Source organism: Ambystoma mexicanum, chromosome 2p (genome assembly GCF_040938575.1).
Source record: "Ambystoma mexicanum isolate Mex_15411 chromosome 2p, UKY_AmexF1_1, whole genome shotgun sequence".
NCBI classification, from domain to species: domain Eukaryota; kingdom Metazoa; phylum Chordata; class Amphibia; order Caudata; family Ambystomatidae; genus Ambystoma; species Ambystoma mexicanum.
Genome location: NC_090923.1, coordinates 1006538865 through 1006563822, shown reverse-complemented (window position 1 = coordinate 1006563822; position 24958 = coordinate 1006538865). Strand labels below are relative to the sequence as shown.

Below are 24958 nucleotides of genomic sequence, written 5' to 3'. Positions count from 1 at the left end.
AGCCATCACGGAGGAGAGTGTCAAAACTCCTGACAGACATGTCTCAGTGAGAGCGAGGACATCCAGGTCAAGTACTTCAAGGAGGTGGCAGATGTCAGAGGAGTGTTTGATAGCAGAGCAAGATTTGAGAGTAGCGACGTGGAACAGGTTGCGACCTTTGAAAGACTTCCGGGGTGGGGTACAGTCTTGAGGTATGCCCAGTGGATGTAATAGAAGGGCCCGAGAGTGGGCAGAGGTGGTAGCAGCAGGTGGTATAGTAGCCAGAGAGGAGGAAGGTGCCAGAGAGGAGTTGGCAGAGAAACCCAAGAGTTGCTAGTAGGAGTAGCAGGAGAAGGAAGGAAGTTGATAAGACGCGGGAGATGCCTTTCGAAAAGGAGGATAGTGGACTGAGGGCCCTGCACCAAGACAGTGCCATTCAGTTAGACATTAATGATGGTCTTGGAGGAGTGGAAGGACGGCAAGTGGACCTCCCACTGAGTGCCACCATTAATGGGAGAGGAAGAGAAAGGAGTGAGAGCCAAGACCATATGAGGGGTTCATAGGTCTGACGAGGGAACGACAAAGAGGATGTCGGTGAGAGTCTGTCTGGAGGAGGCCCTGATGTAGGTATCTGTAATAGGGAGGCCTGGGCCCGAGAGTAGGATGTCCCTCTTGAACTTCTTCCGTCCATACTTAGTGAGAGGGATAGGATAGGAGATAGAGTAGCAGTTAGAGAAGATGGGAGAAACGGAAAGCACCATAGAGGGTGCGAGGAGGAAAGTAGGAGGAGGAGGGAGGGAAAGAGAGAAGGAGAGATGCACAGTCCAGCGCTGCACAATGCAGGAAGCACAGAGAGGGGACACACAGGAGGAGCAGACAGGTGACACACAACAGTACAAAGGTACCCCCACAGAGGTGGGGACATAGAGAGTGGGAGAGAGCCTAATGGGACACAGTTCACAGTACAACAGTAACCATAGTGGATGGGAACCTAAGAAGTGGGAGACAGCCTAATGGGACACAGTTCACAGAACAAAAGTAACCACAGATGAAAGGGGACAGAGAAAGGGAGAGAGAGCCTAATGGGATACAGTTCACAGTACAACAATAACCACAGTTGAAGGGGACCTAGAGAAAGGGAGACAAAACACAAAGTACGGCTAACCGGCTAGATGGGAGAGCCTAGGGTTGCGCAGAGAAGGAGTACATTATGTCAGATGGATTGGAGGAAGTATGTGCAAAGACTGTGTAGTTTAATAGAGAGCAGCAGTGGCTGCTCCCACTTCCCGCACCTTTCTTACCTTTCGGTCGCTGATGGTCGGTAGCTGTGCATCGTGCACACATTCTGCGTTGCTTCCCCTTCCAGTTGCTTCTGGTCGACGGCTGTGCGGTGTGTCTGTAAACTGCAGCGCTGTCCCTTCCGGTCATTTCTGGGCGACCGCTGCACAGCGTGCCTGCAACTCTGCGCCACTACCCATTCCGGTTGCTTCTGGTAGACAACTGTGCAGCGTGTCCGCACGCTGCAGCACTGCCCCTTCCGGTTACTTCTGGTGTACCGCTAGGCAGCATGCCCACAACTCTGCACATCTGCCCCTTCCGGTTGCTTCTGGGTGAAGGCTGCGCAGCATGCCTGCACACTGCGCCGCTACCCCTTCATCACCAAACACCTGCGGTGCACAACACTGTGGCTTTGTCCTGCGTGGGCTTTGCCGCAGAGGGTCCAATCTGCTTCATGGGTGTAGCACAACGTGCAGCGTATCAAACGGCCAGCATCTGCTGCGGTCCTATGGCACATAACACGGCAGCCTTGTCATGCGCGGACTCATATAAGTTGTGTATAAATCCAACTAGAGTTAATGGGCCAGATCATTGGCACTTTGGTTCCATCATGTATTAAGCATTGGTGAGATCCCTGATAGCTTGAGGGAAGCTATTCTTGTGCCTGTTTATTAAAAGGGTGGTGCTCATGATCCCTCCAACTAAAGGCTTCTCGCCATCCTCGATATTAGTGCTAAGATTCTCGCTATGTTAGTTTTGAGGAAGCTCAATAGCAGGTTTAAGGAGAAGTGTCTGTTGAAAGTATTCCAGCCAGGATTCAGAAAGGTAGTAAAGAGGAGGGTGAGGTGGAGATGTGCTAGACATTACAACAATAAGGCACACTAGTAATATTGTTGATGCTTTAATTGTGGCAGGAACTGACCGCTCGATCAAACGAGATATATACTTGCTACGGCCATTACGGCATGACTATTTTCAACGTGTCCTGTCAGCGTGATATTTACACCGCTTGATTCTCCATGTGAGAGCACCCATTTACGATTTATCAACGCAATTGTTTTGCTTATGCCTTGAGAACGACCTGTGTGTCGAAACACGTGTCGGCTGTTTCCTGCCACAATGAAAGCATCAACAATATTACTAGTGTGCCTTATTGTTGTAATGTCTAGTGCATCTCCACCTCACCCTCCTCTTTACTAGTTTTCAATACCAGCCAGGGTGGACTGGTTGGCATGGGTGGTAATGCTGCTGACATTTAAGTCTTCAGATTGAATTTCTAATCCAATCAGTGATCACTAGCGCACAGACCCTTACTTGCGAACCCACAGTTTTGTTAAGAGGATTCAGAAAGGTGCATAATACAAGTCATAATATTGGTTCCCTTCGTTATCTGGCCTCGGAAGCACATCACTCTAAACGGAAAATGTATCTATGCTTCATAGACTTTTATAAGACCTTTGACACTGTCTCACACACCATATTGTGGAATAACTTGCAGCAATGGGGCCTTGATACCCGCTTGTTACATCATATCAGAGCCCTCCGCAGCAATTCTTTGGTTGCTATTCGACTTGAACCAGAGGGGACTCTTTCCCGGTAAGTTAACACAAAGAAAGGTTTGAAACAGGGGTGCGTTCTTGCACTCCTCTAATTCAGTCTCTATGTATCATATTTAGATGTTATACTGGGGAAGGAATGCAATTTTTCCCCTCGTATTGGGCGTAAATCTGTATCATGGCTTACATATGACGATGATACCATCCTCATAGATTACACGCCCATTGGTCTACAAAGATCTATTGATGCCCCCTTGCTATTCGCAGCCATTAATCAACTTCAAATGAACACAACTAAAACTAAGATCTTGATGAAAGGAGGTAGGACTAAGTGTAAACCGGACTTTGTCTGGATAATGAATAATAACCTATTGGAAGTTGTACACAGATACATCTATCTGGGTTCCCCTTTTTGCTTGTCTCCACCCCATTCCATTTATGGCAATTAAATCTCCCGAGAATTTTATAAAAGTGGTTGGTGATAAAGAGATTAATAAAGAGTTACGGGAGAAAACAATTTAGGACAGTTAAATATATACCTGACAAGTATTATATCAGGGTTGAGGTATGGCTTGGATTTATTGGCTGAACATCACGTGAAATGGATAAGGATAACGGAGGGAAACATTTTAAGATCTAATATGGGTGTGCCGAGAGGTGTCCCAGTTGCGGCTATTAGGACTAAGTTGGGTTTGCCCTCTATTAAGTCGATCTGGCTAATCCACGATGCAAGCTTTATATATCCTTGTTACTGACCAAGGCGGACACAAGTACACTTTTGGGTCTTATTGCTTAGAATTTGTATTTAGGGAAATTAATTCCTTTATCACTGAACTAAAGAAAACAGCACGATTGCACTTTACCAACAGTGATTTTTCAGTCGAGGAAATGATGGAGCTGCCAAATGTATTCGACATAATAAAGCAAAAGACACAGGTTTGGGACCGAGACAATAGCATATACATATTACAAAAAAAACAAAAAACAGGTTGGGTAATATTGCTCACAGAGTTTCCGTGTTAATACACCCTGCCTCTATTTACCTAAAATATGTGATGGTGAACTAACTTTTATATGTTTTAATATCTTGCCCACGTTTGAGTATTAAGGTGGCTGGACTAATACACCATATGAAGCTAGTTTATGTAGATTGTGTAGTCAAACTGTAGAAACTAGTCGCCATGTCCTAACCCAGTGTCTTTGCATAAATGGGCAATACAAGAAAGGTTACCATGAATTTGTAGCTCAGGATGAAGATATACAGGGTGATATATTTTGGAGCAAGCTCTTTGGAGCTAGGTCACTAGTCATAATTTCTGCACGTTTTTCTGTATGGAAAGCACTGATTTTATTGACACGAATTTGAAAGAATTAGATTAGATTTTAATTGGTATGGATAGATTATGTGTAATTTAGATTAAATTTGATGTTTTACTGATGCAATAGTATATGTGTTTTTTATTTGAGGAATTTTATATTGGATCAAATAATTGTAATCTGATAATATTGTGATATTTAGTATGTATCCTTTTTTACAGTGTATGAAATACTGTGCTCAAGGTTTTATCTGTTTAACCAAATGCACAATAAATTAAAAAAAAAACTTATTTCTGACATCCCGCCTCCCACCATATGGTTACATGGGTGTAAAGTCCTCACCCCATCTCTCCCTTGCCTAACTAAGATCGGTGGAGGTCTGTTTTAGGATCCCCCTTGAATCTTCCCTTCAGTGGAGGGCCTGGGAGAGGAAACTTCTGAACTTACCTTTGGAACCCTTATCTGCAGCCTGTGGTCTTCGGGGTAGATATTGTTGCAATCCAATAGTAAATCCACCTGAAAAGTGTTTTTTATTTAACTGGTGACCTGTGGGTTCTAGTCCTCATTCGGGAATGGTAGATTACAGCGCCTCAAGGGCGGGGGTGGGGGGCTGCAGTGGGTCTCCCCCGCAAATATATGCAGCAAAATGCACCTAAAAAAAATAATAAATAATCGAAATCTCCCATGACCCATATGTTTTGACCAAATCAGCCCAAACCCCTCATTCCCTTTCAGGGCTGGACTTACTAAGTCTTACTAAAACTCTACTAAAACTCTACTGACAATTCAGGGGAAATAATCATACTAGTAGACTTTAACACAGATTGTGGAACTCAGGAGGAGGAGGGGAAACTCTCTCTGATAACCTGAAACACTGTGGGAAGAAACAATCTATTAGAAGATTGAAATGGATGGACTTCTTTGAAAAATGGCATTTATCACCATTGCAACTAAATGAATTTAAAAATGAACGAAAGAGTGCTACGTGGCACAATGGGATTTCAATACTTGTGTATCGACTTTATTGTGGCCACTGAAGCACAGTCCCTTGATATGAAACATTTTGAACTAAAGGATGGTTCCCCAAGTGATCATCGAGGCGTATGTGCATATTTTGGATAAGCCCCTGAGAGAATGAAAGAGGTGATTGGAAATTATCTAATGATTACCAGAAGGAAAAATAGATTGAGGTGGCACCCTGCTAACATCAGGGTCTTTAGAGAATCTATAAAGCACTCAGTAGAAAGTAGGAAAACTTTAAATTGCTTGTATTATGGAAACCAGGGAAATTTCCCACTTTTTATTAAAAATCATTTGAATTCATTAAAGAAAGAAAAAAAAGCCCAAATATAAAGACGCAATTACATAATAAATGTATTCAAGCCATCAAAAGATTACATAGGCAGAACCTGAGTTGGTTTTCGAAGAATTGCAGTGGTGAGGAAGCTTTTAAAATGGCACTAAAAAGGGCAAAACAGACATATAAAAATAAAATAAGGAATCTACAGGGAGCGCAATATCAGGCAGACAGAGAGAACATGTTGTCTTGTATAACTCCCTAAAAAGATGCCAGTTACTGGAAGCTGGTCAATAATATGGACAACTTCCAGCCGTTGGCACAGACTAATCCGAAGCAGGAGGTGCGGGACTTGGTGGTGAGCTGAGGATGGATAACTCCAGATGGAATTTGGAGATACAACGAGAATCCATTGAAACAATGATATAAAAGAGTAGTAAGTCAAGGGACCCGGGGCCAAATGATCCGTGCAATATGATCTTGAACGACAACCAGGAAACTTGGGGACAAATACTATTTGAATTATTTCAAGAAATCATCAAGCAGGAAAGAAACTCTGAAAGTTGGAAGGAATCAAACGTTGTAACAATATTTTTTAAAGTTAATAGAGCTGACCCACTAAATTACTGCCCGATAGCCCTCCTGGATGTGGATTAAAAAATCTTTGCTTCAATTATTCTGAACGAGAGCACTTCTTGGATAGAATTGCATAACATCTTAATCTTTAACCAGGTGGGCTTTCGGGCGGGAGTGGGCACAATCACAGCGGGATACGTGGTCGATCAGATTCAAAGTAAGGCCTGGTCACAAATAAACCATTGTATATATTTCGTAATGATTGACCTACCATTGGCGTTTGACATGGTAAATAGAGGGCGCCTATGGAACAAACTGAGGGACTGGGGTTTTCTGATGAACATATTAAAGATCTTGATATACTTACACTCTTACACCAATATAAAAGTTTGATTGAATCAGGAGGAGACGTACACAAAAAATTTACCAACTGGTTGTGGCCTACGACAGCAATGCATACTAGCACAAGTGCTTTTCAATTTATATTTGTCCAACCCTGGTAAGGAAATAGATGGGGCAGCTTTCATTTCACTGATAACTATAAATCAAAGATTGCATGGATTTCCTACGCTGACAATGTAGTTCTTTTGAGCGGAAGTAGGGCTGCAGAGACTACTGAATTGCTTCAAGCAATTTTGCGGAGAAAATTATTTAAAAACATGCCTAGTGGATTGAGAGCTGCAAATTGGACGTGGTACCAAAGTTTATGTATTCCTTTTTTATTACAGCTCAACCGAGTCATAATGGACTGGTAAACCATCCGAAAGAAAATGCTAACAATTTAGCTATTCAGTTGAAACACTTCCACTACAAATTTGGTAAATTCTTGTTTTTTTCAGTTTGTAAATTTTATGAAGCAAAGGTAGTGCCTGCTTTGATTCATGAAGTACAAATCTACCATGTGTTGGGTGATTTCGACTTTACTCTACAAGAGGGCTTGATATGAAAAAAAGTGCTCTTTGCCTGTATCGACCCCTATGATTGTGGTACGTTTCGCGTTGGGTCTCATTTCCCTGAATGTCTGTATCCTGTGGAAAAAACTCAGCTATTTAAAAAACTTCTATTTCCACCAAGGTGTTCCCTATATAAAGAACTGAAAATAGTGGAACCGATGGCGACGATTGGCATCTTGAAAATTGTAAACATGAATTTAATAAATGAGTAAGAATTTGCTGAGATAGTAAAAAAAAACTTTCCCTATAAAAAACACTTATGGAGAGCAGACTGGTGTCTAAGAGTAGATGGTGTGGTAAAATATAAGATTGGTGAGGATCTCCCCTACTGACTTCCTGGCTGAAACCGAAACTGCACTGGTCTCGGGCCCAGGTCCCCTCCCCCGCCAGTCGCACACCTGCACTGCCTTCCTGGCAACCCCTGCACTTGGGGACTGTTTCTGTATCCCTACAGTCCCACTACCAGCACTTGACACATGTTGTCTGCACTTACCCTTGCCACCTGCTGGCCGTACTATTACTTATTGTTATTTATTCTTTTATCCCATGTACTGCACTGTCCTCTCCACCTTCCCCCCGCAATCTCCCCCATCCACTTTCCCATGCACTTGCACAATCTGAATGACACCTGGCCTAGTAGGATCGTTGTCTGTCTTCCCTCTGTTCCCCCTCCCTTGCCTAGTAGCGCCTTGAAACACTTGTGTATAGGCGCGTTATAAATGCCATATCATATCATATCTAAATAAAATACATAGGCGGGTGAATGTCTGTGCCTCTTACCTATGTAAATTTCCTTTAAAAATATTTTGCAATTCGCTGTTGCGTTTAAGGCTAAACATCTTACCAACTAAAGAAATAGACTTGCGTTGGAAATGTGAAATGACCATGGACTCTAGCTGCAGATATTGTAAAAATGATGTAGAAACACTGAAACATTTGGTTATCCTTTGCCCAAATTGGAATTAATGAAGGGAAAACATTAAAAAAATATGTTGGATGCAATTTGGGCTACTGTCAGTTGATGATATGTGGTTATACTTACAGAATTTATCAACTTGGGATTGGCAAAAAAGTTGATATCAATTTTTTATGGGCATAGCGCTAACTGTGTATAACGATAGGATGTAATTGCAATGTATATTAGCTCCTATATATCGCACATTTCAATTCATTTTAATAGGGATAAGAACATTTTGTGATGAATTAAGATACATTTGTAGATTGTATGATAAGATTTTATGGGATTTCAAATGTCTTGTAATACATTTATTTAAACTCTACTAAGCTAGGGACCTTCTTAGGTTCTTCTGTATGTGTTCTACATAAGTTACTTACCTGTGTTTACTGGTGCTGGAACTAACGTTGACTGTTTCTCAGTTTCTCACTTACTTCTCAGTTATTTCGAAAGTGTTGCTTCCAACTCTACTTCAATTAAACAACTGTTTCTAAAAGTAAACTGTTGGTGTTCTGTTAGCAGAACCCCAAAAGTGAATGTATATATGCGTTTGATAACAGTCTAGTAATAATACTTACCTGAAGTTTTCATTTGCTTACGGTGTATTTTGAAGGCATAATAAATCATTGTATATCTTTGCAGTTTATTTCCCCCTCTTTAGCTTCCTCCACTCTTTTCTCACTTGTCCTACTCTCTTCACTCCTGCACCTCTGTTTTCACCAACCTCCTGTATGCTATCTTCTGCAATTCACCTTTCCCCTCCTCTCTGGACTGCTTTTGCTTTCCTCTTTAAGCCGCACACCAGACAACTACTGAAGGCTCCGCACTTAGATGTGGCCCTGCTGAAGCTGAACATGGAGATAGGTTGTCAGATTTTGAATTGTCTGTCCTTCAAAGCTGCTTTGCGTACTGAAGTCCCAAAGGGGGTGATCCACCATCTTGAATTCCACATCCTCCCTGTGTTTCACCGCCACTGGTCCCCATCTGCAGCCGCCTGTCAGCTGCACTGGTACACCTTCCCCTTTCTCTCGAACTATTCACACATGGTGGGAAACAGGTGTAGGTAGGCACAGTAATACGTTTTCTTACTTATCAGTGCTTAACTCGCCTCTTACCTGTCTCTGGCATCCCCTGTTAACAAGAGTTTCTGGATCACCTTGAGTGTGCCGTTCTAGGGAAAGGACTTGGATAGGAAAGGCAATATGTATAAGAAGTCTCAAACAGGAGAAAACAGTAGTTCAGAAGAAATATACCACACATGGAAAGGTGGCCAAAGGAAAGCTGTTGAACGTGTTTAGTTATTGGTTGGAATATATAGATCTTTACGTCAACCCCAGTACACCAACAGTTTACAATTTTTTATACAAAAAGGGGGTAACACATTTCACACCATACCTATTCCTATGCAGCTGCATTAAAAAAGTAAAAGGGGTCATCCCTATAAAGAGCACTTCATCTGACCCATAAATATATACAAAATCCCTACTTGGGAGACAGCCTGGCCAGAGATGTCACAAGGTCCTTTGTGCCACAGATCCTGTTAGGGGCTCTTAGATGGTGCATGCAGGGCAGCAGCAGTGTGGAGGGGGGCCCAGAGTTCATTTTAGTTGTGTTGCATATGCGAAAGGCAGTCTGGCACGTTAGTAGCAGTGTGGGGGCCCCTAAAAGGAGTTCTAGCTGTACGGCGTATGCAAGAGGTGGCCTGGCATTGATTGCAGCAGCAGAAGGGCCTAGATAAGTTCATCGACCCGGCTGTGTCTGCCAGCAGAGGCCTGGGGATTTCAATGGTTGTGGCCCAGCACCAGTGATGTGGCGCTCCCCTCCTTCTCATGGGGAGGTCTGCGTAAAACAATGCAGCCCAGACAGCAGCGATGAAGGCGCAGAGTTCACTGTCCCCCGGGGAGCACCAAACAAGTGAGCCGGGCCGCAGCAGTGAAGTCCAATGTGGCACTCCTTGTAACAGGGTGCTGCGTACTGAAGATCCCCAGCCATGGCAGTGATTGACGTTGCGGTTTCCCTCCTGGCAGCAAGGCACTGTGGCTTTTAATAGGCAGGATCAACAAGGTATTTCCTGAACCACCAGTATTCGCCTTTCAAAGGAGTGAAAATCTTAGAGACAGGCTTGTCAGCACAAGAGAAAAGGCACCAAACATTAATATGACAGACAGGAAGGGCACCTATCCTTGTCTAAGTTGTGGCAACTGTAAAAGCGTGACAAAGAGTCTGTATATTTTCCATCCCTGCACGGTTGAACATATACAGTTGAGACATTTTGCTACTTGTTTTACTGAAAATGTGATTTATTGTATCAGGTGCCCTTGTGGCATGTATTATGTGAGAGAGACCAAAAGACGGGCTAAAGTCAGATGGAACGAGCACAAATCTTGTATACGAACCAACCATAGGCATTCATCAGTACCACAACATTTTATTGAATGTGGACATACAATTGCACAGATGAGGTTTCAAATCCTGGAAGTAATGGCTACAAAGGAATTCAGAGGCGATGTTGCGAGGAGAAGAGTGCAAAGAGAGGCCTTCTGGATTGACAGACTTGAGTCCCTGATACCAAACGGCATGAATGAAGAATTGGATTTGCAATATTACTTATGGATGGAAATCAACGGACAACAGAAACAGAGGTTTAAAAATTGGCTGATCGCTACCAAATCCCAGCAAATGCAATCACAAACGGAACATATGCTAAAAGCAATCTCTCAAAAAAACACAAGATATCTTTGGGAATTGTTAAATAATGGGGGATCATTCAGAGCAAATAATATGCTAGCACAAGTTGGTGAAGTAAGGTGGCAAATTCATTACACAAAGCTGTTTTCCGATCCTGGTGAAAACCTTGCAAAAGAAAGTCCCAACTTACAAACAGAATGGGCCATCGACATAGACAAAGAAGACGTTGAGACAAGAATTAAGAACCGTAGATCATCAAGAGCTGCAGGCCCTGATGGGATATCGAACCACCAGTTAAAAGAAAATCCAGATTAATGGAGCCAGGTCTTGTTCCAAATCTTTAAACAGGTCCTGCGCACAAGACAAGTAGCAATTTCATGGTGCTAAGCTATAGTCGTCTCAATATACAAAAAAGGGGACAGAACAGAACCCCATACCTACAGGCATATAGCCCTGTTAGACTTAATGGGAAAGCTGTTTGCTACAATTTTACTTAGAGATCTGACAAAATGGGGTATAAAATCTAGAATTCTAGATCCGCATCAAACCAGATTTATCAAAGGTGTTGGGACATCTATTAACATCTTTTTACTCGGAATTCTAAAGTTAAGACCATTGGAGTCCAGTTCGAAAATCTACATGGCATTCCTAGATTTAGGAAAAGCTTTTGACTGTGTGACTCGAGCAAAATTAAGGTCAAAATTAAGGAAATGGAACTGCCCACCTGATCTGATAGGAGCAATTTGTGCTCTTTATACAAACACTTCTATACAGATCAGACTATCAAGCTCAGGAGTGCTTTCCGAGAAAATCAAGACACACAGAGGCTTGAAACAAGGCAGTTCGCTTGCAGATTTTCTATTCAGCCTATATAGCGCTGATCTAGGAGTACCTCAAGAGGACGTAAGAGCTTTTCCTTCTAAAGTAAATGGAAGATCGACATCATGGGTACTCTATGCAGACAATATCGTCTTTATGGACTTAAGCCCAGTCGGCTTACATAGGAGGGTGTACTGCTTCCAATAGTTCTTGGAAGAAAACAACATGAAAACAATGCTCATAAATCTAAGATCATGTTTATGTCTTCAGCCCTAGGGACGGAGTGAATGGACTAACACTGGTGGACAACTAATGTGAAGATGGAAGTTGTAAATACAATGATGTACCTGGGAGTTTTGTTAAACAAGAACTGTGATGAGAATGCTCATTACTATGCTCTGTGACTCAAGACAAAACGCCTAGCAGCCCAAGGCTTAAGTATCCTCCAAAAGTACGGAGGATATTCCATAATGCCACTTGTCTTATTCTATCGCCAAAAGGTTGCTGCAATCCTGACTTATGGCTCAGAGAGATTGTTATGTCTACCTTGGAAAATCTGGCCCATCTTAGAAGGCCTATTTTGGTGAAAATGTCTGCGGTTACTTAATGCTCTCCAAATAGCGGTTATCCATCATGAACTAAGACTACAATCGCTAGAGAACATGGCATTATGGAAGTCCATTGCACTTTACCAGAAAACCAAAACCAAAATAGCAGAACTAGACTCACCTTTAGAAATCTTTAACTGTCATTCAGAAACTAAAGACAATATGCTTCAGAACTGGTAGACTAAGATAGAGAACATCATGAAAGATTGTCACCTATGTGAGAAAGAACTTATCTACAACCCAATGAAAATTAAAAAAAAGTTAGTAGAGTGGGATTGGATTGAAACAATAAATGCGAGAAATCAAGACATGAGAAGACCTGGCCAAGAAAAAGAAAAAAATAGGGTCTCCAGTTTATAGAGATCTCTTACTAAGAGTAAGACTGAACATAGTACATATAATAGCGCTGGAGAGAAAATTAATATCTCCAAGTGAAGCTATCTGTAGATTTTGTGGATTGGACGGAAAGGTGCAAACTCTTGTACACTGGGTAACGACCTGCCCTAAGTTAGCAACCTTACGAAGTATATACTTAAAGAAAACTTAAAAGATCGACTCTATTGAACTTGATCAGAGTTGGTGAGCGTGGATGGTCTTGCGAGTGGATGGTCTTGGGACTGTGCACCACTCACTCCCTTTTAGACTTGAAGTCCTTAAGTTTATTGAAGCAATTCTAGTAAAGACTAGTGACCTAGTACTGCTGTTAAACAAAGAATAACTGGTGCTTATGCCTGATGCAATTAGCGAAACCTAGATTTGATTGCCTCTCTACACCCTTAGCTCTCCTTTTCCTTCTCTTCGCTGGCCCCTTCTATTCTTTCTACCTTTCTTTGAGTCACCCCATCTCTCTGATGGCTGTTTATTCCAAATGAAGTGAGTCTATGGCATATCCTTTTAGAGGTTTTAAATTGTTGGACAGTGAAACAGACTAGAAAACCATGTAATATAATGCAAATGTAAATGGTTAATTCAACATGACAAACTATGTTGCAATTGTGTATTTCTTCTTTTCTTTTTGTCTGTTTAACCAATAACCATTTATAAAAAAAATAAAAAAATATTTCTTATGAATGTAAATGAAGTATGCAATATACAAGATGGTCTTGCTGCATTTGGTATCGATTCACTGTTCAATGTATTTATTAATATTTGACAATGTATTGGATAATCTTAGACTAGTTTCACTATACAATTAACAATTACGACATGTTGGTGATTGCTTAACTTTATGCCTATGAACCATTGTAAATTGCCATACTTGTGTTCTGTTTCATTTACCCAGAAGATGGGTATGGTGAAAGTTTTCGGTACCCACTTCACACTAGGTTACCTCATTTTCTTTTCTTTTCTGTTCTGGTTTTTCTTTCTGCAATTTATGGTTTTAGATTTAGTTTCTTTGCTATGAGTAGCCCTCGCTTGATCCAATGGGTACCTGTGGGGTATCACTAGATCGGTTTTCAGACCCTAAACAATATTCATCTTAGTTGAGACAAGGGTAATCTTTGCTTTACAGTAGGATGGCAAATAGAGTAAGTTTGGTGTTTCATAGCGGTTTTGGAATCACTCTCTAGACGAATTAGGAGAGGCAATATGGTGTACAGGCTTTACAATTAGCTCACGATTGATGGTGGGTCTACTATAGGAGAGGTCATTACTTGATTTACTGTTAGCAGATGGTCATGGATCCGATTTGTGATCCACACACGTCCCGTTCCGTCCGCTATTTAGATTTAACATAGGTTGTTCGAGAATGAGTATCACGTGATTAGTTGTCAAGTGACAAGTTGTCACGTGATTACTGTGCCTTGAAAGGAATAACTTAGAGGTTCTGGGTGTCAGATGCTAGGATGCACATTAGAAGGATTGATTAGAAGGAGAGAGGTAAAATGGTGTAGATTACTGTGAGTAATTTCGGTGTGGGCTAATTTCAACAGCAGATACTGATGGTGTGTTTGTGTGTTTTTGTTTAGAGTTGATTGAGCTACTTTGAGCCACGCTTTCTGGAACACATATTTTTGCGATTATGAAGATTTAGAAGTGGGTTACTTGGATGTGCACCCCTCATGTTTTACCAGCTAAGCCAAGTACTGTTTCTAGGTTCTGCAAGCTAATTGTCACACAGAGCGTGCAATTGTTGGCAACACAGTTTTATCAGGGATATGGTGATAGTTTCTTTCAGCTAAGCCAGGTACTGTTTTTAAGTTCTCCAAGCTATTTGTTACACAGAGGGTGCAATTGTTGACAACACAGTTTAATTAAGAACATGGTGACAGTTTGTATGAGAACGGCATGGTTTGGAGAGATGATGCACTCTGATAGACACACCAAAACAAGGGTGGTTTAAATATAATGATTTATAGGGACTAATTTAAGAGGATTTACCAACATCTCCTAAGATCCTAACAATCCTTTTTCTCTTCTTCTTTTTTCCCTTTTATCTTTACTATTTTCTTCTCGTTGGTTTTTTGTTTATGGTTTTATCATCCTTATTCCTATACACATAGATACTTTTGTGACACGATTGTTGATTATAAAATAATGTGATGTTATTTGCTTTTTCTAATAACAATGTCCTGTTTTGAACTGGCACAACTATGCAATTGAATCTTATGGTGTACCTATCGTGATGGTGGCTACGGACATGTCACACGCACCTATGTCACAAGGTTCTTTACATAAATTACTTACTCAAGTCTTGATGACTTTGGGAATAACATGGTTCGGCCATTTATATGTCCTGTATATATATGTATATATATGTGATCTTGGTGAATGATTAATTGATTAAACTAACAGTTTATTTAGCTATTTGCCCTGATGATGGAGGAGTTGTTCGAAATGCATTGCCATTTTTATCATTTTTTGGCAAAGGCTACTGAGTGGAGTCTTTATTGGAATAAAAATACATTTGGTTTTTTCACAAGATATCAGAGTCCGTAACGTTATTTATAACAGATGAATTAATAATGGAACAAGGTAGCAATACCTAAATTGAATGTTTTTCTAGACTATGGGTGTGCAACCCACAGCGTAGTCTTCTTGGCCTTGGCCCACATTGCTGAGGATTAACCAGGTATGTCTTTTTTGTTTGAATGGCGCTGAGCAGAGCATTGTGCTCAACCCTCTGAAGGGCGTTTCGGGCTGCTTGTAACTCTCCCAAAGGCGTGCCACTTGCACCATTTTTAAAGTTCCATGCTTGTTTGCACTTGAAGGGTACCACGCAGCCTGTATGTGCATGGGGACCCTTCATTCATTTTTTTAATTTACACACTGGCAGGAGATTTTATATATATCCTTCAAACTATCTCCCTGCAGACTCAGGGAGTCTCAGGGCAGCCTGAGGTAAATGCACAGCAGCTTCCCTCATATCAAACTACTGCTCAACCCTTGGTGCTCATACACAGTGAGACCTGGCAGCTGCCAGCTCTCTCGTGATACCAGGTTGGCTTTCTTGAATATGATACAATTGACCAACCGATCAGCATAAGGGGTGCTAATTAAAAGTCTGCTGGGTTTCTCACATCCATTTTTTAACGGGGTACTATAACTCCAATGTATCATGATGTGGAATGAGGTTTTGGGCAGCTGGGTGTTTCCTATGTTGGTCTCTTTGCAAGGATGGTGAATAATAGGATGCAGGGCAAGGGTCAGGATAACAAGGTGAATAAATCCCTAATGGATCTAGGGGCTCTGTAAGGAAAGAGGGTGAGTGCATCTTATGATGGGGGCCATAACATTTAGGGGACATAGTTATGGGAAAGAGTGATTTCGGGGTGTTTCTCTTTTCCTCTTACCCCAAAGGCAATATACCCCTCTCTCCTGGGTGACAAATGATTTCACTCAGTTGTAATCTGAGATGCTTGGTCCTTTTCCTAGACCTGGTCCTTTCCCCATTAACGGACGCTCATACTGCCACGGTACCAATTTTCCTAGGGTTGAGAGGTTCATGCTGGCGTAAAAACCAATGATTTCCTATATAATACGCAGCAGATTCCATAGGAAATCATTGTAAACACCGCCTGCCATGCATACATGGCAGGTAGCGTTTACTCTATTTGTGCTCCCCCTTCCACCATCTCTTTAAACTTCTCCTTTGCACTCTCAAGTGCAAATGACAAAAATTGCCTCCATGGTACCTGTTTGTACATACGTGCAAACCTAAGTGGTTTCCTCCGGGCCATTTACGCAAAGAAGTAAAATGAGCTACAGTGTGTCTGCATCATGTCCAGTACATCCTCTGCTGCAGCGCTGAAACTAGTTGTTGGTGTATTCTGAGTAAGAGTTGTTTGTTCCTGGGCCCAGGGTACTTCAAACATAATTTGTGCCCCCAGAAATACCTCAAAAGTGAGGTGGCAAACCTTGAGGTATCTACCAGGAGAGCCTCATCTTGGTGTTGCTTGAATTCATACTGAAACCTATAGCTAATAGGCACTGAATAAGGTTCCTAAAAGACACATTTCACTAATTAGGATCCATGTGTGACACCCATACTGCATTGAAAAAATAGCACTGTCAATATGAACAATTACAGAATGTCTTGTTCTCACATGAAGGAAATGGCATTACACATTATATTCTCAGAGAAATAAAACAGGGTGTGGTCAGGTAGAATGCGTCATATAAGCTGAAAAAGGAGGGTCATGCACATATTTGCTCGCTATGCCTTTGAAATTGGGCCCCCTGGTTGGATAAAAACATAGGTAGAACTGAAATGCAAACCCCCTGCTCCTCCACAACCCTCGTTTCACCATGTCTGGTTCAGATTCCTATGCAAGCACCCAGTTTTCACAACCCCCACCACACATTCATGTCACCATTACCTTGGCATGTTTCAGCTCTAGCTCCGCCAACTCGATCAAGTTCTTTTTGAAGGCTGTTACTCTCCGTGCCTTGAAGTCTGTCAGCTCTGTCATGTGCCAAAGACAAGAGAGGCATGAGTTACCATCAGCGTACCTCCACATGACAGTCTCGCACAACCTTTTTTATGAGCCCTGAGCTGTAAATACATAACATAACATGCATTTGAGAGCACCATTGTGTGGGGTCAGAAATGTGAGGCAGAAAACTTGGTAAAGGTTTATCACAAGTAGCCATTATATTTGATAAACTTCTCAATAGCCCTAAACTAAAGGAAACACTCTAATAAAAGGAATATGTCCCTCACACTTATACATACATCAAATTCATAAAGGTAATACATGGAAATTCAAATGTAACAGAAATAATAGTTATATTCAACATAGACCTAATAACTGTGTATCCTTGTAACCTGGGTCATACCCACTTCCCCAGATTCAAAACAGGATTTTCAAGCAAAGGTTCAAATAAACAAGTTCCTTTTCTTTAGCCAACTTTTGATCATAAAGTTCTTCTTGCTCCACAGGTCTTTCACTTGGACTTTAACCAACAGTTCAACCAAATGACAAGTCTTTATCTCTTCAAGTAAAGACAAAACTTCAACTCTACTGCTTCTTAAGAAAACAAAAGTACTTTCACAATTCTTCTGTATCAACAGCAATGTTTTGTCAGGATGATTCCACCACAATTCATGAAACACTTTGGTAGTCTTGCCACGTCTTCTACCACACAACCTTCAACCACAATGCAGTACTTCCATGTTTTCTTCCTGGCCCACTAACCTGACAGGACTACCATTAAAAGGTCCCTATCCTGATATATTTGCCTGCCAGGACAAAAGGTCCTAACACTACTACAAGTACTCTGTAGTAAGGTTTAAATCAAACGTTTTGGAAAGGTTTTTGACTTTCAACAACATCAAAATTCACAACTTCTTCTGGGAAAACATGAGATCCATTGGTGCTGTTTGCTCCACTGTTGTATTCCTCTCCTCCTTGATACATACCTTCTACCCATGGGCGTAATTTTAGGGGGGAAAGGGGGTGTTTGTCCACCCCAACTTTCATGGCACACCATTTTGTCCCCATTCATTTGGCTGGGGCACCTTTTCTTCAGATGTCATGTCCCCCCCCCAACATTTTCAGCAAAGATACTCCACTGCGTCTACCAGATGGGTTTCTCTCGTGCCACTCTTGTTTTCCCACTTTTACATCAAACTACTGCTGACAATGTTTCTGTATTACACTTGCCCCTCTAAGGCTTAGGCAATGCTGGTTGACACCCTCCTCAACTATTGCCTCTTCTTTACTCTGGCAATAAAGGTTATAATTAGCCTGCTTCAGTAATGCCCTCTCTTGGCTTTGGCAATGGCAGTTATAGTTAGCTTGCTTCAGTATTGCCCTCTCTTGGCTTTGGCAATGGTGATTCTGATTAGCTTGCTTCAGTATTGCCCCCTTTCTGTATTGGTAATAATGTTGGCCTCGATAGAATTGGTTATAACCTTTCTTTTGTTCTCGCTTTATAAAGTTTTTGTTATGCCAATTTGACTTCTTCATATTCGTTCAGAATTCAAAATTATTATCATTGGGCAGCGGTCGATTACAGAGCATAGCGGATTAACCAAAGTTCATTCGTCACCAGTCTTATCGTTATGTTAAGATTAAGCAAAATTGGCGTAAACTCATTGGTTGCTGCAAACGCGTCCGCTCAACCTGCTGCCAGTGTTTGTTCTGCCTCTTCTGACGCCTCATGCACATCAGACTGCTTCAGCGTGTTTCCTGTTGCCCGCACCGATCGGGAAAGGAGCTTTTCTCACTCCTAGTGTACTCTCGCCAGCCACTGGGACACATACAACAAGGAGAGGCTCTCTCTCCTGGGGAAAGCTTGTTACAACAAGGCTTCCTGCTGTGTAAGCTCTGCAATTAAGGCCATCAATGTTGGAGACCCTCTCAGGATAGTCATCCGCTCCAAAGATAGTCGTGGCTTGGGCGGATCCTTTTCCTTTCTTCTTCCACTGCAACTGTTACAGGTGGTCTCTGCAACTCCATCTTTTGCTTCTAGTGGCCTGCACCTGAGGGGGCCTTATATATTCAAAAGTCACACTCAGGTGTGAGTCAGTAGAACCACTAGATCGCACCTTGCCTCTGAGTCTCTCTTTCTCGTACCAGTAATTAGAGAATTGTGGGACTTGAAGTCCACCCGGCTAATACCCCCACAAGGGTTAGTAGCAGGTGGCAGGAGTCTGCAACTCCACCTTCTGCTTCTAATGGCCTGCACCTGAGAGGGCCTTATATATTCAAAGGTCCCGCTCAGGTGTGGGTCATTAGAACTGCTAAAATGCACCTTGCAGTTTAGTGCCTCTGAGTCCCTCTTCCTCGTCCCAGTACTTAAGGCATTCTTCTGATTTCTTTTTTGTTCAGGAATACAAACTTCAGTTTTATTGGATTGACTCTGTTCATTAAATATATCATTAAGCAAGGGTTTTAGAGGATTCAATGGTTGGTTCACATTTAAGAAAGACAGGGTGCTCCAAGAAAAGGGATGTGAGATAGTGGGGGACCTATTTGAAGGAGGGAAATTGCTAACTTTCACGGAGTGGTCCATGAAGTTTGCGCTGCCGAAAGGCCTGCTCTTGACATATGGAGCGGTGGTCCACAGAGTGGCGGAACTATGGGATGGGATACCAGAGGAACCGGAGACAAGTCCACTGATACGGGTATTACTGGAACAGACGGGAGGTAAAGCGAGGATCTCACATATTCATAAAGCCCTACAGGTGGAGGAACCTAAGGGGGAATTAAAGATGAAAGAGAAGTGGGGGGAGGATGTGGGCTATCAAATAACGGAAAAGGAATGGTACGGATGTGGGAACAGGTCCAGAAGGTGTCGCGCAATGCCCGTTTTCAACTGGTCCAATTTAACATCATGCATAGAACATACGTGACCCTGATCAGATGGCGGGCGATGAATGACTGGTTTGATGGATGAATGCCCTAGATGCAGCAGGGGCCCGGCGGGATTCTGGAATATGATATGGGACTGTGTAATTATAGCGACATACAGCGGCAAAAATATTAAAGAGGTAAACAAATTGTTGGGGACAAAACTGAAATGTGACCCGAGAATATGCATTTGGGGGACCCTCCCAGGAGGGAAAAAGCACAAGCTACGGAATAAGATAATATAATTCCTACTGATATTAGCCGAACGCCGGGTAGCTATCGCGTGGAAACACACACAGATACCGGCAATCACAATGTGGCAGGCAGATGCCCCCAGGTGGGGGATCACCGAACTGGTGACACTGCAGGGAATGGGAACTGAGACGATGGGGGACAGAGTGACAGTACACTGGGGTCAACTGCTGAATGACTTATAAAAATCTAATGATCTGAAACCGCAGTAAAGTGTTAGCCGTGAGAATAGTATGGAGCGGGGGATGGGGAAGGGGAGGTATGGAGGGTTGAGGTTGATTCCTGGAGGGTAGGAGAACAAGAAGTGCCGTTCATTATAAGGTTATGGAGAGATGTGAAGAGGCCTTGTTGGATTGAACTGGAAACAAACAAGGGGGGGGGGGTATAGTTGAATTCATCTGTTTTCTCTTTTTGTTTGTTAGTATGAGAAATGCATATAAAAAGTGTTTATAAAAAAAAAAGAAAGACACGTTATTCAGATTCTGATTCCCACACATATTATTCCCAGTTATCACAAGTTTTTTCACAACCATCAATGTGGGTAACTTTGCGAAGAGAAGCCATACTCTGACAGAAAGTCATGAAATATTCTGGCATCACTGAGATCTCCTTCTATGAAGAAGATAAATACTGTGTCTCTCCTTATGTAATCCTCCTGTTCCCTTCGGGGCTTTCTCCTCCCAGGTGATCCACCCGGCTAATACCGCCACCAGGGTTAGGAACAGGCGGCGGCTGCCTTCCCCTGGCTACCAGGGAGGAGACTTTAGGCAATGATTCTCTGAGGATTCTGCAGGATTCATCACACCATCTTCACTCTCACAGGGATATATTGGTGCTAGTGACAAGTAACAGCTGTAATTTGTTACCCCACTCAATGGTACTCATTTTATTGACCTCAAACAAATGAATAGCTGAGTGGGACTGTCGGGATTTGAACCTTGACCATGAGGTCAAACATAGATCACTACTATGAATGCATTAGTCTGCTGAGCCACAGTCCTGGTGATATAGCTTCATAACAGACCAAGAAAAACATAAATAAAAATCACCTGACCCTCTAAGAGATACAGGGAGGAATTGTGACTTTACAAAACGTGTTGACCCAATGCTTAACTTTTCCTCAAGTCTTTACCCTTCATATCGTAAACATATATTTCATTAAGGTGTGTATGAAGTAATAGGAAAGATTAATCATGCTTACAATTGGGTTCTCTATAAAAATCTTGGAGAGATTAAATTATCTATTTAGAGATGCGCCATGATAGAACAAAACAATTAATACTGATTAGATCACAAGTGGACAAGTTACATAGCAAAAAGATCTGTTAAGTAGTCTGTGTCCTGAAGAAGGGACCAAGATGGTTCAGCATTTCCAGGAGCAGGACTCCCCATTGCAAAGATTTGGAAATATACACAGCAACAGTACTGCAGAAAAGCGACTGAAATCAGACAATGGTTGAAAATTGTAGAATATCAGCTTGATGTGGTCAGAGAAGCGCATCACATCGGGAAGCCCCCCAGTACAAAATAAGTAATTGCTGGCACTTATTCAGCCTGCCTTTATCTGGTGGCACGTGTGCATAAGCACAACCTATCTTCCCTTAACAATAGCTCTGCATCATGGGGATCTTCCTCATAGTTATAATCTTTAGAATACTTCCCCAGGAATAGTATCCCCAGGTCAGCGGGTATTCCTGAAATCTTTAAAGAAACATTTATAGAGGAAGCAGAGACCGTTTCTGTAGCAACTGTCTGCATCTAAGATTGAATATATTTCTTGTGAAAAACCGCTTCTGTGAAAATTAAGAAGAAAGGAAATGGCAGAAAGGTTGTGAATATGGGGCAATACCAATGCTGTCCATGTTGCAGCCGAACATATCTTAGCAAAACAGAGATTTCCGAAAGTGCTTCTAAACCTTTGTGGAATAAGCTCTGAGGCAAATGGGATTTTCCTTCCAGCAGAAAACCTGAATGCAAGAGACAATCAATACGGAAACAAATATTTTAAAATAGCTTAACCTTGAACATTAGTTCATTAAGAAACAAATAGCATCTTGTAATTCCTTAGTCATTTCCAAATAATGAGGCAATATGCCCTGAGGTGGTGGGCGATAACAGTCTGCCGCCCAAGTTAAGGGCCCGATCAAAGCGAGGGTCCCTTAATGCGGGTGGCCATGCCGATACCGACAGGGTCACACGCCCGACCCTTTTCCATCTGCCCTCATTCCCTCTGTCTACCCTCATATTCTTCCTTATCTTACTACTCTTATCAACCTCTCTCTTTCGTCATCAACCTTCCCTTCCACTTTTAAGGACTCCAAATTAATTCCATTTCTAAAAAGAAACCTCTTGACCCCTTTTCTTCCCACCAACTTGTGTCCTATTTCTCTCCTCCCCTTCATATCTAAACTTCTGGAGTGCATTGTTTACTCAGAAATCTCTTTCTACATACACCTACTCTCTCTTCTTCCCCCACTCCAGTCTGGCTTTCGTCCTGCCCACTCAACTGAAACTGGTCTCATACACGTTTTCAAACCCACTCCTCTCCCTCTCTGTTCATCACAGTAAACCTTATTCTATCCCCATTCTTCTTGACTTATCTGCAGCCTTTGACACTGCCGACCACCCGACCCTACTTTCCTCTCTTTCGTCTCTGGCCCTGTCCATTCCTGGTTGAATCTTATCTAACTGGGCATTCCTATTCAGCTTCCTGGGCTGGCAGTCCTTCCTCCCCTCACCCTCATCTTCACGGTGTACCCCAAGGGTCAGTCCTTCGTCCACTACTTTTTTCCCTCTACACTATCCCGCTCTCCTCACTTATCTAATTTTTTAATCATCCTGCCATTTCTACGCAGATGACTCTCAAATGTTCTTTTCCTTTTCCGAATTCACTGTCACCCTTCACTCCCAAGTCTCTGCGTGTCTTTCCGCCATCCAATCCTGAATGACATTCCATTTTCTCCACTTTAACCCATCTAAAACAGAGGTACTCTTTTTTCCTCTAAGATTTATGTCAATGCACGCAACTGCTGCTTTTTTCTCTTCACCTTTTGTTGTGTACATTCCTTTCTCTCATTTCAGACCTCTGAACTCTTGTCTCCAGACTTGATGAGTGCTCGGCCCTCCAATTTGACCCCACCTGCGTCCTGACTCAACCCTCTTCGGTCTATTTACAACGACTCTATTTGTCTCCTTTTCTGTCTTCCTACCTCCTCGCTTATTTCTGCATCTTGTATACCATTTGAATCACAACTCCGTCTAGCTCCACATTATCCCTCCTCTTTAGTATCTCTCTACTCCCCTGCTCATCCTCTTCACTCTGAAGAATGGAGATCCAAGATCCATTGGGGGGATCAGTTTTCCTCTTCCTGGCCTATCAACTGTGGTGTTCCGCAGGGGGCTAGCCTGTCCCCTCTACTGTTTAATCTTTACCTTCGGTGCCTATGTACCCTCCTTACTAATTTAGGAGTATTTTTCACTAACTTCGCAGATGATACCCAGTTAGTAATTGAACTGAGTGGGTGCCACACAAGAGATAACAACAAAATAGCTAACCTAAGAAAAATTGCCAATACCACCAAAAACTACTCAGATGCATTAGACCGGTACAGAGCACCACAAATTGTACCATCATTGTGGTAATGCCCTTCTGGTCGGAGCTAGCAAGAGCTGCATTAAACAATGCCAGATCATACAGAACAACACAATAAGGGCTATCGCAATGAAAAAAGGAGGTGAACATATCACTGAGGAAAGAAAGACCCTCCATTGGCTAACTTTGGAGGACCGCATTACCTTCAAAGCAATGACTATCGTCAATCATTGCCTCTACGGCTCTGCTCCAGCCTACTTGAAAAAACAAATAAACACATACGAACCAGGTCGTGATCTAAGATCTAAAGCCCAAGGGCTGGTGTAAATCTCACATGCAAAAAAAGCAAACGGACTGGGGCGCTCATTCACCACAAAGGCAGCAACAAAGTGGAATGAGTTACCTAACTCCTTAAGACTAGAACCCAAATATCTGACATTCAGAAAATTTTGAAAACATTTCTGTTCAAGTAAATTACTTTTCCACTGTCAATGAACTGTTAAAAGTATCCGATTATTCTCAGTAACCATAATTGTTGTCTTGTTTCTCTTGTTGTCTATGTCTAATTGTTGTGCCCTGAAGCCTGTGGGCTTCGGCGCATTACAAATAAAAAAAATAAAAAAAATGCATGTATATATACCTTTCGGCTGCTTGTCCCCAAACCTCCCTGGGACTCTTCCCGTTTTTGCTTCTTCTCTTTACTTGCCCCCTGCCACTGTAATCCTCCCCCTCTTGTTATTCGCTCAGCCTCTACCTATTACACATTGCGGACCAGTCTCAAAGTTAATTTCCTATCCCTTCTATCAGGTTGCTAACCATTGACTCAAATGAGTGCATTGCCATTTTCCTCATTTTATGTGTATCGTGCTCGAATGAATGTCCAGCACTTTGGCGAAAGTGCTGGATAAATTCCAATAAATACAAACCTACTGTAAGGACAGGCCCCGTAACTACCAAAGAGGCCAATTTTCAAGAAACCTACTTTAATCAAATCTATGCAAGACTTTACAGTGAGTTCTGACGCGTTACCACACCATAACTGTCTTTTTGTCCAGAATGAATATTTTTTGAAGATCTCCTAGGACATTCTTGATTAGAGCGAATGCATGAAAGGAATTATTTTGCCACTCCATTCATAATGCAAAAGTTGTGACAGGGCCACTAGGTCTGTCCCTCTGTTCCCAAAACTGAGACCAGACACCAGAAGCTGTTTCCAGGGTTTTTTATAAACCTCCCAACGCAAACTATTCGATGGCATGTTAGAATGATGGCCAGACTCAACAGAATAG

General features: G+C 42.2%; 1 protein-coding gene across 4 annotated transcripts in view; it reads right to left on the bottom strand.

Moving 5' to 3' along the window:
- Positions 1-24958, bottom strand: part of SNX32 (sorting nexin 32) — a 490023-nt gene that overhangs the window by 95908 nt on the left and 369157 nt on the right. For all 4 annotated transcript variants that reach the window (XM_069644826.1, XM_069644829.1, XM_069644825.1 and 1 more), the window contains one exon: positions 16847-16932. In XM_069644826.1, the coding sequence (XP_069500927.1) occupies positions 16847-16932 (86 nt within the window). The remainder of the gene's footprint in view (positions 1-16846; positions 16933-24958) is intronic.